This window comes from Platalea leucorodia (genome assembly GCF_965183815.1).
Source record: "Platalea leucorodia genome assembly, chromosome: 11".
Taxonomy (NCBI): domain Eukaryota; kingdom Metazoa; phylum Chordata; class Aves; order Pelecaniformes; family Threskiornithidae; genus Platalea; species Platalea leucorodia.
Window position 1 is genome coordinate 5,391,107 of NC_138833.1, and position 16,330 is coordinate 5,407,436.

General features: G+C 36.9%; 1 protein-coding gene across 1 annotated transcript in view; it reads left to right on the forward strand.

The window, feature by feature from the left end:
- Positions 1 to 16,330, forward strand: part of DOCK2 (dedicator of cytokinesis 2) — a 201,064-nt gene that overhangs the window by 132,990 nt on the left and 51,744 nt on the right. Inside the window, exon 30 of the mRNA XM_082323800.1 lies at positions 12,180 to 12,258. Within this exon, the coding sequence (XP_082179926.1) occupies positions 12,180 to 12,258 (79 nt within the window). The remainder of the gene's footprint in view (positions 1 to 12,179; positions 12,259 to 16,330) is intronic.

Genomic DNA, 16,330 nt, shown 5'->3' on the forward strand with positions numbered 1-16,330 from the left:
GTAATTCCTGGGTACATGGCATTTGTGGGGAAATGCTTTGTTGGTTTAGGTAATACCATGTAGTCTGCTTATCTCTCAGCTGCTTATAATTTCAATTTAGAGGCACGTAATTCCTCCCAGGAAATTCCCATACCTTATTGTCAACGTGAAGTGCATAGGGAGTCAGATTCACTGAATAAAAGAAATGGTTAGGGGGGTTAGCAACTGAAGGGAAGTATTCACATCCCTTCCTTCCGTTCCTCTGGGCTTTGAAATGGTAACTGCCCAGACAGAGTGTGAAAGCACTTGATATTATCATAATTAGTACCTGGAATCAGTTTTAGTTGGTGTCCAGTCTAAAGTGGCTTAGTAAGCACTTTCATTGTTTGTGTGTCCATTTGAGTTGTTTTTTGAACCTTGTTGACATTATATTTAGATATGAAAAATAAAAGGAAACAGTTTTTCACTAGTACATTTCGAGGTCAGATCCTATTTGCTGAAAAACTCGTGTGAGATAACACAGTAGGGTGTTTTCGAACACCGGTAGTTAGGCTTTTTCTAAAATATGTTTTCATTACCTGTATATCTGAGTGTTTTCAGACATCTGTCGGAGTCAAGTGTTCCCCAGCCCCTTTTAAGTCTAACTTGAAAGGTTTAGCGCCGCAGGTATTTGGCAAAACAGCTGGAAATGTTGCCAATTTTCTTTCATTATACATACTAAAAATAGCTGCTTATTTGCTGATGAACTGCTTTGTAACACCCTCAAGACCTGGTTCTCATGTAGCTCACATGTTGTAGCAGCATTATTAATTTGGCAAAATCTCATTATGGCTTCAGATCCGTGCCACCTGCATCCCCGGGTACCTCACCATTTCTCAGACTGCCAGGAACTGTGGGTTCTGCCGGTATCATTAGGTCCTGGCCAACCAGCAGAATGAGGCAGAATGGGTTCCTACTTGTCACCTAGCAAGGGACTGTAGGGATTTCTTTTTAAGAAAGCGACAGTAGGGATTCCAGACCTGGGTTTTTTCATAGATCATCTGTGAATGGCTCTGTTAAACATGACTTCTGAAAAACATGTTTTCCACACAATACATCTGCATGTTTCTGAACAACTCTACCTTTGAGTGGAAAAAGTCTTTTCAGAAGAACTAGCTGCTGATACTATTGTGCTGTGAAACTCAACAAAATGTTGCTTTGTGCATTATGAGGAGATGGAATTTTTCAAGTTGCAGTCTCAGTCTTTAAGTAACAAGCACACCTAACAAATTCAGTGGCTGTTGGACTGCTTTTTCTTTTAAATTTTCTGAAGAGAAAACCTGAACAGCTGGTAGTCACAATTTAAGTGTATTATTCAAGAACGGTATCTATAATAGTTTGGGAGAGAAGGCAAACCAAACAGTTGGCAGGAAGTAGGGAAACGTGCCTTTTTCAAGCAAGAAGCTTAAGTATTTATGGGAGAGATGCTACAAACTGTATTGCTACTACCAACTCGCTGGATTTCATAGAATCATAGAATATCTCAAGTTGGAAGGAGAAAACCCCCAAATTAATTCAAATATTAGAACTGCTTCTCCGTTTTCCATCTCTGCTGGTGGAAGTGAAAGCTTGTCATATTTTCATGTTCTGGAAATAATTGATGCTGTGATATATGTATTGGTGTCGGTGGGTATCGTGACTATTCACAGACACTAATGGATCTGACTATAGACAAGGTACACAAATTCACTTGATAAGAGTACGTGTTATCCTTTACTCCAGCTGGTGCTGTAATGTTGCGTTCAATTTATAACAACTGTGGTGAGATTTTAAAATCAGGAATACTATTTTAATTACGAAAATAGGAAAAAAAAAAAATCCTCCTCAACTTTGATTATTAATATGAAGTCGTTCTGCTCTCATAAGAAATGTAGAAGAAAACTCAGATTTATTCTATCAAGCTATGCTTTAACAGTTTGCTTAAAGCATTGCCTGGCTCATTATTTGTCTTGCAAAGAATAAAAAGGGGCATTTATTTATTTATTTATTCCTAAGAGGAAAAAAATTACAAGTAGTTTAGGTAACTTTAACTCTTGTTTTTCAAAGATGTATTGGGAGTTAAGATTCATTTATGTAACTAAGGTCGGATGACAGTGTTGCAGTTTATTTTGCACAAATAAGGCAGAATTTGGAAGGCTGATCTGTTGTATCCCAGTAACTCCTTCCTTTGATCTCATTTTCCTCTGGCGACCTTTGACTGGCCTAGGCATACTTGCCAGAAATGCAGTTGTTTTTCTTAAGGGCTTGAATTTTCAGGGGGTCAGAATGCATTTACGCATAGGCTTATAGCATATTGCAGAACTTTAATTTTAATATATGAAAAAGTGTTTTAAGCAACAAGTATAAATGTCTAATGAGAATATTCTTGTATGCACATGTGCACAAAAGGGTAAATGAAGTATTACAACAAGTTCAAACAGTTTGTACTGTTCAGTCATTGCTTTAATCATGTGTAGTAATAAGATGTGTCCTTGGACAGTTTGTTTTTGCTATGAGACTAAAAAATGTCCTTGCTGAAATGCAATTTCCTTGTTAATATAAAGTCCCTTTCAGAGGCAAAGGACATCTTATTTATTGTTTGTTTGTCTTGCTGGGGTATTTCGTACGCCGTGTCTCAGTGTTCTCAGATTTCTGCCTCCTTTCCGTTAAATCTAGGTAACTCGTTTCCTAGTTGTCTTTCTCGGTCCCTACAAAAGTCAGTGTAATAGGGCAAATGGCATAAGGTTAGTCCTGGGAAAATGGAATAAGACAGATGATAGATAAAGAGAAGAGGCAGTTGTTTCACTGTGGGTTGTAAATTTACTTCCACGGAGAGTTACGCTTCCAGCTGTGGGTGGTCTGGCTGGCTGAGTCATTCAGTGCTGTGATGTCAGTTAAAAGCCTAGCAGAGAACATCTCTTCCATCTGTAGGTGTTTTGAGTCTGGCGCCTGATGTAACCCTGCTTTTCAATCACTTGCATCTTTCTAGCACCAAATACTACACGATGCTTATTCTGCACTGACTCTGCATGTTGCTTGTTGGTACCCGTGTTGCGGAATTATCTGCTTACCAAGAATCTAAACACTTAATTATGTGGTGACTGCAGCAGATCATCCGCTCAGCGAGATAGGCTATTGCATATCGCGGTCGTGGTACACAATGGGTGCCTATTACTTTTTGACTGCAGTCTTTTAGTCCTTTATCTAAAATGCAGAGAGAAAACATGCTGTGAGATATCCCTTTCCCACTCCCACTGCACAGTGTCTCATCTTTCTTGGTATTGACTGTGAGGATGCTCCTGCTTCTAGAGTAGGAGGTCTCCTGAACTAAAACCAAAGTCTTCAGCAGAGAGAACAACTCAACACGGAAAACCAACTTGTTAGTTTGATGTTTTCAGAAAGTCAGTACGATAAACTTATTTTTCCAGATACATCTTGGACTTGTATAAAGAAATCTCTAAGGTTCTTTGCTGTGTGGTCTATTATAAAATATTTTTTGTATGTTTTCAGGTATTTTAATGTTAGTAAAACATTTGGGGATTAAGACAATGAGTAGTATTTTCCACTCTAGAACATACGTGCAAACGAGTAAAAAAAAAAATGAAGAGATTACCCACATAAACTGTTCTAAATATGTCACTACAGAAAAGACTGAAAATACAAATTCAGTGTTCATAATTTGCATCAGGTTTTGTAAATGCTATTGAGCAATCTTTCTGTGTTACCCTTTCTGATGAGTAACTTTGGCCAGCACTTCATATCTTAAGAGATTTTCAGGAAATTAAATATATACAATTTTCTCATATTTAACATTATTTTGAATAGTAATTTTCATATTTTTAAACAGCAACATCACAAAATAGCCCTGCTGGTGTATTATGCATTTGCTGCATAATGATCTTTTTTTAAAGTCATAATCTGCTGATTCAATGCAACTTCTTCTGTATTGATACAGTTTTGGCTGTAAAGTAGTAAGCTCAAGTGAGCAGCAATTAGACAAGAGGCAGATGCATAGTACCTGTAATTACAGATCATATTTTTAGCTTCAGAAAAAGCTATGCTTCCCTAAAAGTAAAGAAATTATGTATTCTAGATAAAAGGTATTCACTTGCTAAGTATTTTCAACAAGAATACCTGAAAAATCAAAAGTACATGCACTATGTTAAAATATAATGCAGGTATAGAGAAGGGATTTCAAATACAGAAAGCGTATGTAACGGGAAAGAAAAAGCAAAGCTCAAACCCTACATTTTATCTTTAAAGTTTTATGGTGAGATTATGAATAAAATACAGAGCTACTTTATAAAGAACAAAACAAAACAAAAAACCAAAACCCCAGAGACAGCATTATCCGCAGTATCATCCATTAGTTTCATGTAATTCTCCAATTTTAATCCTTTGATGTGTGAAATAATAAAAGTATTTCTAGAAATAGGCCCTAGAAACATCCATGAAAATATGTTTACCTTTGCACCATTCTTACATATATAGAAATGAAGACTAAATTATATGTACAAATATTACAGTACAGGTAAATTAGTGTCAACAGGTGAAAACAAAAATCAGTGGAAGAACGGAGAAGTAATTTCACATTATCAGTTCAAACTTCCTTCAAAAGTGAAGGCCATGAGAGCTTTTATTAGCCTGTGACATCCTGATATAACCGTGGTAGGTCGTTACATTTGTGTATACTAACTGGGTTTCAGCTTTGTGTCTTATTCCCAAACTTGATCTAGCACCAAAGACACCATGTGATTTTATTTTTTTTTTTTTTTTTTTAATTCAGAGTATTTCTACTCTGCAAACAATTAGCTGGAACGTACAAAAAAGCAGAGTAGGCTAAAGTGAGGAGATACTCACAACATAAGGAAAATTACTGAAGATACCTTTCAAACTAAGTTACTTAGAGTCCAGCATTTTGTACGCTTAGTTTTCAGCATTTCTTAAAGCATGCTAAACATCACATTTTCAAAACAGGTTGGCATGAATGTGTACCTAATATGCAGTTTTGAAAATGTATTTTGGTTCCTAATGGGGGGATAAGCAGTCTTTAAAACATGCTTTAGGTAGATGCTGAAGGAAAAGCTACATACAAAGAGACTCGGCAAAGTCCAGAGACCACAGATGGAAACCTCGGTTGTGTAGCACCAAAGCAATTGCTCATTCTTGTCTTTCTCTAGGTGTTGCTTTTGTACTGCTGCCAGATTAACTCTGGTACATTATAGCACGTTTTATTTTTGTATGCTTGGCGTAGCTATTCAAGGTAAATTTTCAAATAATACTAATAAAGAAAATTAATTGTACATAACAAACAATTGACAATTGAGACAAGAGAAGCTGGATAGCAGTTATTTTTAAGCAGTTATTTTCTGACCATGTTATTTGGATAGACTCTCTGGCTGTACATTGAAAAAGAATTTAGGAAAACGACAATTGCTTTATCATTAGAATTCGATATCAATGGTACAAAAAAATGATTCTTCAGTCTGTAGTGATACTGAGTTGACATAGGGGAGAAATATGATTAAATTATACTACTTTCTTTGCTCCACTGGCCATATTTTTCCAGTTACCATGGAAGTGGATTGCTTCCTAAGTGTTGCCATTATTGTGCTCTTAATAACTAGGTTTCACATAGCTACAAGGTTTTTAAATAGCGTTTCCATCTTGCATTGCCCTTCATTTCTAAATCAATGATAACTTGCCTCGTTATTAGGAGACAATTTCTGCTGTTGCCTTGTAAAGATTTTTGTTATTATCTTTTCACCTGTTTTCTCAGGCTTTCTCCTGCTGTTCTGTGTTGGTCACTGAAATAGTAAATGTGTATTTTTAATCTCGCAAGTCTCACTGATTGCTTGTCTGATCTCTCTTCTGTGTATTTTATATCTTCCAGGTTTAGTTTATAATTGCTGATTGCTGTTTCAGTCATTGACAATGATCAGCATTCGGGATTGGGTCTGACCCACTTCACTAGTCTCCTCTTTATTTAACGTGCCTTCTTCTAGCTTTGCCACAAGAAGGAAGCGGAAAGATGACAGAAGCCTACAAGAGAATCAGTTGACTTCAGCTGCTTTTCCTTTGTGCTTGTTTCATGTTAAAATACCTATCAGGTGTCTTCCGCAAAGCATTTTATGCAGATGCTGCTATCAAGGCAACATAAATTATGTAGGAGTATTATTTCAGCTCTGCTATTCCCTACTCCACATTTCATATAATTGGCGTACTGGCAAGACCATGTCTATCAGAACTCAGAAAAGATCTCCAAAACAATAGTCAGTGCTTCTCCTAGGCTTTGAAAGAGCTCCCCTCATACTCCTCATCTGCTCAAGTAGAGGATTCAGTGGTGAAAGTGCTGATTGACCAGCCTTTGGGGACTACAAAAAAAAACACCTGCCAAACTGAAGTTAGTGTAACTCCTCCTGACTTTAATTTGTGGACCAAATTCTCTGAAGGAAAAGCACTTAGGGTTTGTGGGAAGAAGTTCTGAGTTCTAAAAAGTCTCCATGTCTTCATTGGTTTTCAGACATGATTTAAACAAAAGTATATTCCAGCATTTTAATGGTTCCTTCAGTAAGAGCTTTCACGATGACACAGGAAATAATGTTCTTTTAAAGCTTATCTCTATTTTTCTGTGTCTGATTATCAACTAGAAGTTTGTACTTGATTAATTTCTTCCACCTGACATTACATCAATGTAATCATAGCTTTAGAAGACATAGCAAACATGAGTTAGAGTTGATGCTCATAAATACCTAAGAGAACTAATTCAGCCTTCACCTCAGTATCTGGACTACTCAGTATCTGGATTACTCATCTCAAAGTTGAAGCAGTGAACTCCCAAATTTTAGAGTCTTGTGAACTTGAAAAGACATTGAAGAGCATCTCACTGCTGTTGGACCACTGCTTTAAAAGAATTCACGTGTAAGAGTGAGGAAAGGTCAGTTCATGATTTTGGGAAGATTTATAATTCTGTACCTGACTTAGGCCACTTTCCCAACATAATTTTGTGGACCCAGAAGTGTTCTATGTCTGAAACTAGGTGCAGAAATAAGCCAGCTTTTGCAAAGCCACCTAAGAACAGGCAATGCCAATTTAAGTTTCTTGTTTGTTTTTTTTATTGTTGTTTTGGTTTGTTTTTTTTCCCTGTAATCATCTCTTTGTTTTATGCTACAAGGAGCTGATGCACTAATTCTAACTTGTTTGCTAAAAATAACTTGGAGTTCCAGATCTATATTTTAGGTTTATCACCTATTTGCACTTCAAAAGCAAGGACAACGTGCAGACCTATTTTACTGTTTAATAGAGAGTCATTGGCTTCTAAGGAATAGCCTTGAAATCCTACTTTGATTAACAACATGTTGTTAATGAATACAAAGTTGTCTCTTTGCTCCATCTCAGCCCCTCTGTTGTATTTTGTTTGAGGGAGAATCAGTTTGAAATAAAATTTTTATCTTAGGATGATTTATAAATTTTCAGCATTGTCTGTCTTAAATTACTTATATATGTTACTTACAGTACTGTTCTGTCCCTGTTTAGAACATACATCGAAGTATTTGAAACTAAGTACAGGTGCATAGGCTTCTGTTCACTGGGCTTTCTTTCAAGCGAAAACTTGAAAGAAATTTCTCCGACAATACAATAAAGCAAAGCAGAAGCAGCAGGAAGTTTAGAAAGGTAAAAGAGAGAGCAGCGGTTGAACCAGGGTTGCTGTCCTAAGCCAAACGCTTGTCTTTTTATACCCAGATTAAGCCCAGAGACTTTGGCCTTTGAAGATCATTCATAAATTTTCAGGCCCAAGATATTGGTATGAACTGTAAATTAGAAGCATCAATCCCCATAAACTTGGGAAATGTAACAGAAATTATTGTGGGTAAAGGAATTTCAGCTATTTTAGAACATAATTATTTAAACTGCTGAGAAACTAATTCCATGTTAAGTAACTGTAGAAAAGTTATCATAATTAAACACCTGAAAGAACATATTTGTAGCCCTGTGTGCTGATTAAAATTAAAGGAAAATATGACAAGAGGATAAAATGAAACAGAAAAAAACACCTAATGGCATTATCTGTATGAGAACTCGGGATCCTGTCCTTTGGTCAGCCTAGATCAGTCTAAACTTGCAAAGCAAAACTGAGCAGCACTCCCCAGGTTCAGAGAAAAGGTAAGCTCCAATGATCTGTTATAGAAACAAGGGAAATTAAGTTATATTACACCGTGACATGGTAATACCTTTCAGTAATTTTTCTCGATAATGTCTTCTGAAGTCAGCCAGTACATACTGGGGTTTTCTGAGCCGTTCTGGGGCACGCTTGGTACCATCTCTTTTCTAGCTCCATCTTTTCCATTAGCTAACTTAAAATTGATGACTGATGTTACGAATAATCATGTAAGGAATGACGACTTCTCCAATCAAATGACTTTAACTCCTCTTGGAGACATGTTTAGTTCTTTAAACAGGAATATGCTCTCAGTAATCGTTAAAATTATATTTTCCTCTTATTTTCATCAAAATGTCAAAGTGTTTTATAAATATCTGTTTAGCTTTATACACGTGGCTAGTTAATTAATACCCCTTTTTGGTGAAAGGGGAGACTGAGGCATATAGAAATGAAATCATTGAGGTAGGACGGTATGGCATTGGCAGGAGCCAGGAATAGAATTCAAACCTACTGCCTAAGTGGCTTCCAATGACAGAAATAGATACACCCTTTAGGCAAAATAGAAATGCATGAAAATATTTGGAACTTGACAGCCTCCGAGTATTGTGTGCTTCCCGCAAATGTGTCATTCCAGTATGTCAGATAAAAATATCTGTGAGAATGAAAGGGATATTCGCAGAAGATAGCTTACATATCATTATATTGTATAGAATCCTGTAAATATTTTTAATACTATCAGTAATTTTTACTGGACATTAAGTACCTCAGTATTTCTCAGGTGTCTTTGGGACTTTTTATGTATGGCTAACATTAAACCACAAGCTTTTCACAAAAATTTTAAAATATGACACACAGGAAATATGTCCACATTATGAAATAGATTTGCACTAAAAAATTTCACGTGTGTTTAAGTTATGGTTATTTCTGCTGTATCTTGCATGTTTCTGTGCTAAAAGACAAAGTACCTGAAAGCGTGGGAGTTTTCTAACGTAAGACAAGTTATCGGCACCATACCAGATTCTTCCCGAACAGGATATTTAGGTGGCGTGTTTCACCATAGGTCCTGGAGTAGCGTGTAAATATGCAGAAGTTGGGAAATAGAAGTCTCAAAAACGGAGGACACCCCCTCCTACCCCAACAAAAGACTTTCCGAGGGAAGGGAAACGCTGCTCTCTGAGCAGCTGGAGCTGAAGAACTTGATTACATGAGTTGGCAAGAAATATACTTTGTAAATCAAAGGAGAATCTAGAGCAATATAGTTCTACACAAAAGACATGATGCTAAAAAGGCCTTGACCCAAAACTCCTACTCGGAAGAGTAATGGGGATGCTGACAGACAGAACAGCACGTGGGTGTCCGTGATTCTGCCTAGCTGTGTAGTTTTTTTGTGCTGTCTAAAGTAGACCATTCCTTTTAGAATCCCCTTTTTTTTTCCAAATCGTAAACTGCTTGTGTCAAGCATCAGGCAGTTTTGTAGAGATAAATGTACCCATGCGAGTGAAGCGTTAGGGAAGAATGTGTTTATTTTCTTCTGGGTAGCGTGGGGCAGCTTGCAGAGGAAATTGCATTTTCCAGAATAAGAGTTGATCACATAAAAGGCTGAAAAGAAAGTACAACAGCCTGTTCAGACCAACTTAGGCGAAAATTGCAGTGGATACACAGGGCGATTCTGTGATGACACAGAGGTTGTTTAGGAGAGCGGTGATAGCCTGCAAGAACAGTATTGAGCAAAATTAGGTTTCTTGAACTTGAGATGATTTGATGACACTCAGCATTTCACAGATCAGGCCCTTAATTCAGCTGGCAAGATTAGCTGAGCTAGCGTTAGAAGATTAGATCGGACTGTGCCCTAGACCATTGGAACGAAGCTCATCTGAACGTGTGGGATGATGCAGCAGAGCAGCACAGCACCCTTAGAAGTCCGTAACCTTCCAGTGCCACAGTTACTGTAGCAGTTAAAACTGTAGTGCCCCTCTGATCACATTGAAAAAAAGGACTTGGCAAGATGTCACACCATGTGTAAATGACTTTATTTCTTTGATCACATCAACATTACAGAGGAATGTTATGTGGATGGAAAGAAAATATTCTTTAGGTTTTCACAAAGAATTTTTTCCTCATGGAAAACGGTAATCATAAGGAAGGGTTTCAGTCTAGCCAGTCAGGTTGGTGCCCTAATGAAGCAGTGTGCTGCTTTGGACTATTGCGTAGTGGTTGAGTAGGATTCCCTGTCATAAGCCTGCCAAAAGCTGAACTTTTGCTTTACCTCCCTCATTAAGAAACTGACTTTAGCCCCTGCCAATTTTTTTTTTTTTGGTGGTGAGACTAAAATTCATGTCACTGACTCTTCTGTTTCTGGTAGTGGCTCGTAAACAGCTGCCTAGCGAACAGGGCTGCGAAGTAACCCTGTTTGCTGTGTTCTCCCAGCCGCCCGTGACATTTCGTAGTCCTCCCTTCATTTTTCATTTTTGTCTTTGATGTGTCTCCTCACTTTTGAGCCAGTATAAAATTCAGGCATTCCCAGCATCCTGTAGAAATGAGTTGCGTAGCCAAGCAAGACTAGTATAAAAACTCCCTCTTTTTGCTTATTGTGAATGCACACTCTGATTTTTTTCAGTGCTCTCCAATGCGTATGTGATTAACAGTGAACATAAGTCTCTCATCTCCATGGTGCTTTTAATTTTATAGATTCTACCATATCCCTCCTCAGTCACGTAGTATCCTCTGATTAAGGACTCCAGGTCTCAGGCACAATCCATTAAATGTGTTTGATCATTTCTTTGTCACATTTATTTGCTTGTTTTCTTTTCTCTTTTTTACTTTTTGTTTATCTTTTTGAGATGGGAGACCAGAACACCACACAGAATCCAACATTCCTTTGACAGTAACATATGGATATCCTGTGGTCTCTTAATCTTTTGCTAATAATTCTAATTATTGAGTTATGGCTTTTTCTGATGCTACTAAACACTGAGATGGTGGGGGGTTTGTGGACTTGTCTGTTGTAACTGTTAGATCTTTTTCCTGATCGGTAACAGCTAGTTGACAGTCAGTCATTGTATTTGAACAGTTAGGATTGTTTTTATCTTGTGTTCCCCTCTTTCAGGTTGCAGTATGTGTTTCCCATAGAAATATGTTTTCAAATAGAAATATTCCCATAGAAATATTTCAACTTAAAACTTTTTAAAATTTTCCCTAGGAAGCACAGGAAAATGGGTCGCTTGTTTTAACAATCGTAGATTGAATGAAATTGAATTATTTAAATAAACTTTATAAATATTTAGAGATACAATTGATTCTTGTTTACAAATGTGCTGTGCTGGAAAGTTAGACAAAGAAATTAGCTTTACAAATGTGACTTAATCTTGCTGCATTAATAACATGCATAAATAGGTGCTGCTTTTCAAGCTAGAGGGATAATGTTCACACTCTTCCTCTTGAAAGAAATAACTGTATGTTGACTCAGGTTTGAATGTGTTTTTATAATCAACCTGAGGAAGAAGATGGGCAGAGGTGTCATCCTCCCCTCACCACCTCTGAGAAAACTGAAAAGCTGTGCTTAATATCTTTTAATTGGGAAAATGCAGCGGCAGCTCCTAACTAATAATGTAAGTACAAGGAACGCTTTTAGCTGTCAAACCCATGAGGAGGAGGCAATAACACTCTTGTAAATGATTCGGTTTTGTCACACAGAAGGTAAAATTGTGTTTGAAAGAATTGCTCTGTTTTCTCAAAAATGCAATGCAGTGTGCAGCAGAGGCAAAGAAACTCTGTTGTCTGAATTTTTCAATGGAGATCAAGAAACTTTTTGACAATCATGTGCTTAATTTTTTTTATGTACAACAGACTATAAATAACGTACCGTTGCGCCGAATGTCATCTGCTGTGTTCATGTATGTGTGAACTTTGCTTCTTCTGGTGTGCTCAGTCTTTAAATGTGTTTCCATCAGTATCACTCATGGTTGGAATAGATTCCTAGAGATTACATTCATTTATCTGTATCATTGCTTTTCTTTTTTAGGGTGTTCTTGAGAGCCATCAACAAATTTGCAGAGACAATGAACCAGAAATTTCTGGAGAACATGAATTTTGAAGTCCAAGTAAGTGTTTAGGCTTTTTAGCTGAGTCAAGGTAGTATGTGCAGGTACGATGATTCTGGTCTGTCAGAGCCCCTTCTGGTACTTTACATCAGTATCAAAACGGCTGTTGATTTGGGTTTGGCAGGATTAGGCTGTCTTTGATATGACATGAAAATTGTACTTTGATTATTTACGATAAGGCACGCAAACAGAGTATTTTGTACTGTGACTCTCTCAGAGCTGGCAAGCAGAAAATTAATTTTTTTCTTAGCCAGCCAAGTGTATTCAGAAAGGCAATCGTTGATGTAATGCACGTAGCCTTTACAATGTCACTCCTATGTATGTAGGGCAGAAGGAGCTTAACTTTGTTTGATTCCTAGAGTATTTAGCACTTAGAATTTATTTTTATTTTTAACTTGCAGTCTTCCCTGATAAGTCCATCTTTATTTCTTTATTTATTTTCCTTTATTTTTTAGTAGTTCTTTCTGAAATAATTTAAAATTAGGGTTTATTTTTTAGTTTGCTCAATATCATTCTTTATAACTTAACTGATTGGTCATGCATTTTACTATGTTTGGCTTGCTTCAGATAAAAATGAAAATGTCTGTAGTTTTCACGTTCATTAAATTGTTATTAAAATGTAAATACAGTTTTAGAATCAGGATTTGTCACTAAATGCTGCCTGATTATGGTATGTGCTATAGATACAAAACACACTAACAAAGTATAGTATGAAAAATTATTCCATTTCACTCTTTATATTAACTGTAGTTAAATGTTTTAAGTTCAGAAGTGCTTCCTGATTACAAAAATCGAATCTGTTCAGTAGATAATAACTTATCCTAACGGTGAAGTTCAGAGAAAGTTCAGGGCTCTGCCTTCTTGATTTCTTAGGTTTTATAGTTTGTGGTTAATCTTGCAACTTGCAATCTGGTTTAAGTGATTCTACTCTACTACATGTGAATATTTACTCTTACTACGCTAAAAACTGCTTGGGTATTGGTGTCTCGGTCCTTAACATAAAATACCTTGGTCACAAATAGCTACAGAGCTGTCATTTAAGTGGTTACACAGTAAGAGTTCAAAAGACAATAGTAAAAAAAAGGTAAAACATTCAGTTCATACTCGGTTAGGGTGGCCCCCAAGTATGAAATGTAGAGCTTTTTCCTCATTTCGCACATTAAAAATTTTGTACCTTCAAAAGGTGTGACTTTACAAATGTATATATGTATAACATTAATTAAGATTTTTGAATCATAGGGAAAGATGTTTCTCATGACAAAATTTCTTTTTAGAAAATATCCCTGCTGGAAACTCTGAAATCCTTGATATATTTATGATATAGTGTCTCCTTAGGCTATTTCAATTTATTAACAACCAATTCGTAACCTATCATTTCTATAACACTTGATCATTTTTACTGCACAATGTGTCAGTAATTTTTAAAAGCAAATGAAACAGGTCTGATGGACACCAGTACGTGTAGGCTGCCAAAAACACGCAGACTGCTACAAGGACTGTGTATCTGTCAAAATTTTATTAAGGTGTTCACTGCCTCTTTCAAATGTTAAAGCAGCGGCCTGAACCTGGCACTTGTATTTCAGAGAAGTTTCCTGGGGCAATTCGGTGCACTCCAGAGTGGTATCAAACAACCAGGGACGTTGTAGTTCAACACTGAACCTTGTAGTTCAAGGGAATGTATTAATGCTTGCTCTTTTATTCATGACTCGTCAAGTATCTGGAGGCTTTGAGTAAGCTAAACAATGTTATAGTAAATAAGTAGTTTCATCTAAAGAATTGTAGTACCCTTATAGTTTTCGCAACAGAGTTAAAAGTACAGGTCAGGGACTTTTCTTCCATGAATAAAAGCTTTGAAAACCTTCTAACAGTACCCTAAATATACCTATTTCAAAAGCTGCTGCTGGACTAAAGAAGGTCTGAATAATGCAAAGCACACTGCCTAATTTTCTTAATTGAAAATTAAAATTTGATTTCCCACTATTATCTATACATATTCAGAGAATTGATAGCTGAAGATTTCAATGTTTTAAAGGTTCTTTTACTGTTGTTCATATTTACATTTAAAAAAACCAACCTATTAATCAGTGTCTTGCAACTATTCAGACTGTGAAAACTTGAATATAGAGAAGCACTTAAAACTAAAAATGTTATTAATTGAAATGAGAAACCGGAGAGGTCCTTTAGTGGACCTTCTCGGTTGGCCAATGTATGGTACCAGGTGCAGGTAGACTTACATGCTGCTACCTAATTTTTGTTAAACTAGCTGTGTTGGCTGGGGCTCGGCCAGGCTGGCTGGGGCTTGGAGCAACCTGGTCTGGGGGAAGGTGTCCCTGCCCATGGCAGGGGGGTTGCAACTAGATGATCTTTAAGGTCCCTTCCAACCCAAACCGTTCCATGATTCTTCGTTTTCTGAGGATCAACTTTATCCAAATAATTTCAAACAAGAACTTTGCCTAACTATTCTAGAGCCTTTTATGGTAAGAGAGTAGCCTATGTCTTTCTTAATCATACTGTATTTTCCTTAAAGGTACAAAATTTTCTTAAAATTCTCTAAAGCACTGAGGCATAATGGGCAGGGACAAATAGTAAGGGGTGGAAGGAGGAATAACTTCAACTAATTTTTTAATAAAAACTTTGTCTTTTGAAGTCATAGCTTCAATCTTCCTACTCTGCAGTATAAATCCACGTCTCTCTGTCCTGTCCTTTCTGGCTGTGGAAAGTTTGGTCTTGGAGGTGTAATTTTTCATGTGGATTGCACTTACCTGAGTTGTTCTCCAATAGTATGGATGCCAAAGCCATTTGCTATAGTCTAAGAAAATTTTTCTGCATCACTAGAAAATGAGCAAATGACAAAAAAGAGAGAGATTATATATATATATATACTTTTTTTTTTTTTTTTTTGTCAATATATCTTGGCTGTAAGCAAACATGAGCAGTGGTTAACTCAAAATGAGAAACTTCCATACTTTATAAAATAGTTCGCTTTACAGTTTCAGCCTCTGAGACTCTTATTCTTTTTAAATTTAATATTTGGTTTTCCTCAGTTGTTTTGGAGTATTTTTAGTTAATAAACAAACAAGCAATCCTTCTTTGCGTAGCTGTTGCAGTGCTTTTATGTTTTTATTGTAGCAATTAAGGTACCAACAGGCTAATCTCGTAAAGTAGCTTTTGTTGTAGCAGCTGCTTTGCAAAATAAAAATCTGAATCAAGCTTACTTCCATTATGATTTATCCATTGCTTCATTGTTAGGCTTTTTGCATACAGAATAGTGATGAGAAACTGAAGCAAAACTTGGAGATGCAGTTTCCTTCAAAGGCGAGCAAATCTTTGGGATTTCTTTGAGGTGTTTGTATTTAAAAGAAATTTTTTAGTTTTAGAGAAACATTTGCTTTAATGAAAATAAGCAATATATTCATGTTCCACAGGGAATGTAGTCATTGCCCAAAACAATACAATAAGTCTGCAGATGGAAACAAATGCTGGTATGTTATTTCTTTAGTATTCGCTTCAGACTATTTGATAATAAATGTTACAGTACAACAGAAGTATCAGTGGGGGAAAACTGGCAATTGATGGATGCTCAACGTCATTGAGATGCATTCAAAACTTCTAACCAGTTTGGGATCTCTCTGTGTAGCTGTATTTCTATTTTCACTCGTATGCATATAGAAAAATTATTAATTGGAACACAAAGCCTTGCTTTTGTTATTTTGATCCGGGAGAAAATTTGTAAGTAGCATAACTTCTGGTTTTGTTAAGAGCGACAGCCTGATAACCACGTGGCCTGTTCGTTTCCCTGCTCAGCCCCATGGAGCCTGGCAGCCCACCACGCAGTCCTGGCCTCAGGTGCTCTGTGGTCAGGTCCCCGAGTCTGCCACAGGAGGAGCTGAGCACGCAGGAAAAAGGGCCACGGTACGCACCGGTGGGTCCCTTGTGGCTGTAAACAGTGGGGCAGATATTGATTGCAGTAAATCTAGGATACGCTTCCTAAAACCAGAACTGAGGCAACCGCATACCATGGAGTGGAACTTGACCTCAACTCCTTACATTGGGCTCTTTTTTCAAATTTCAG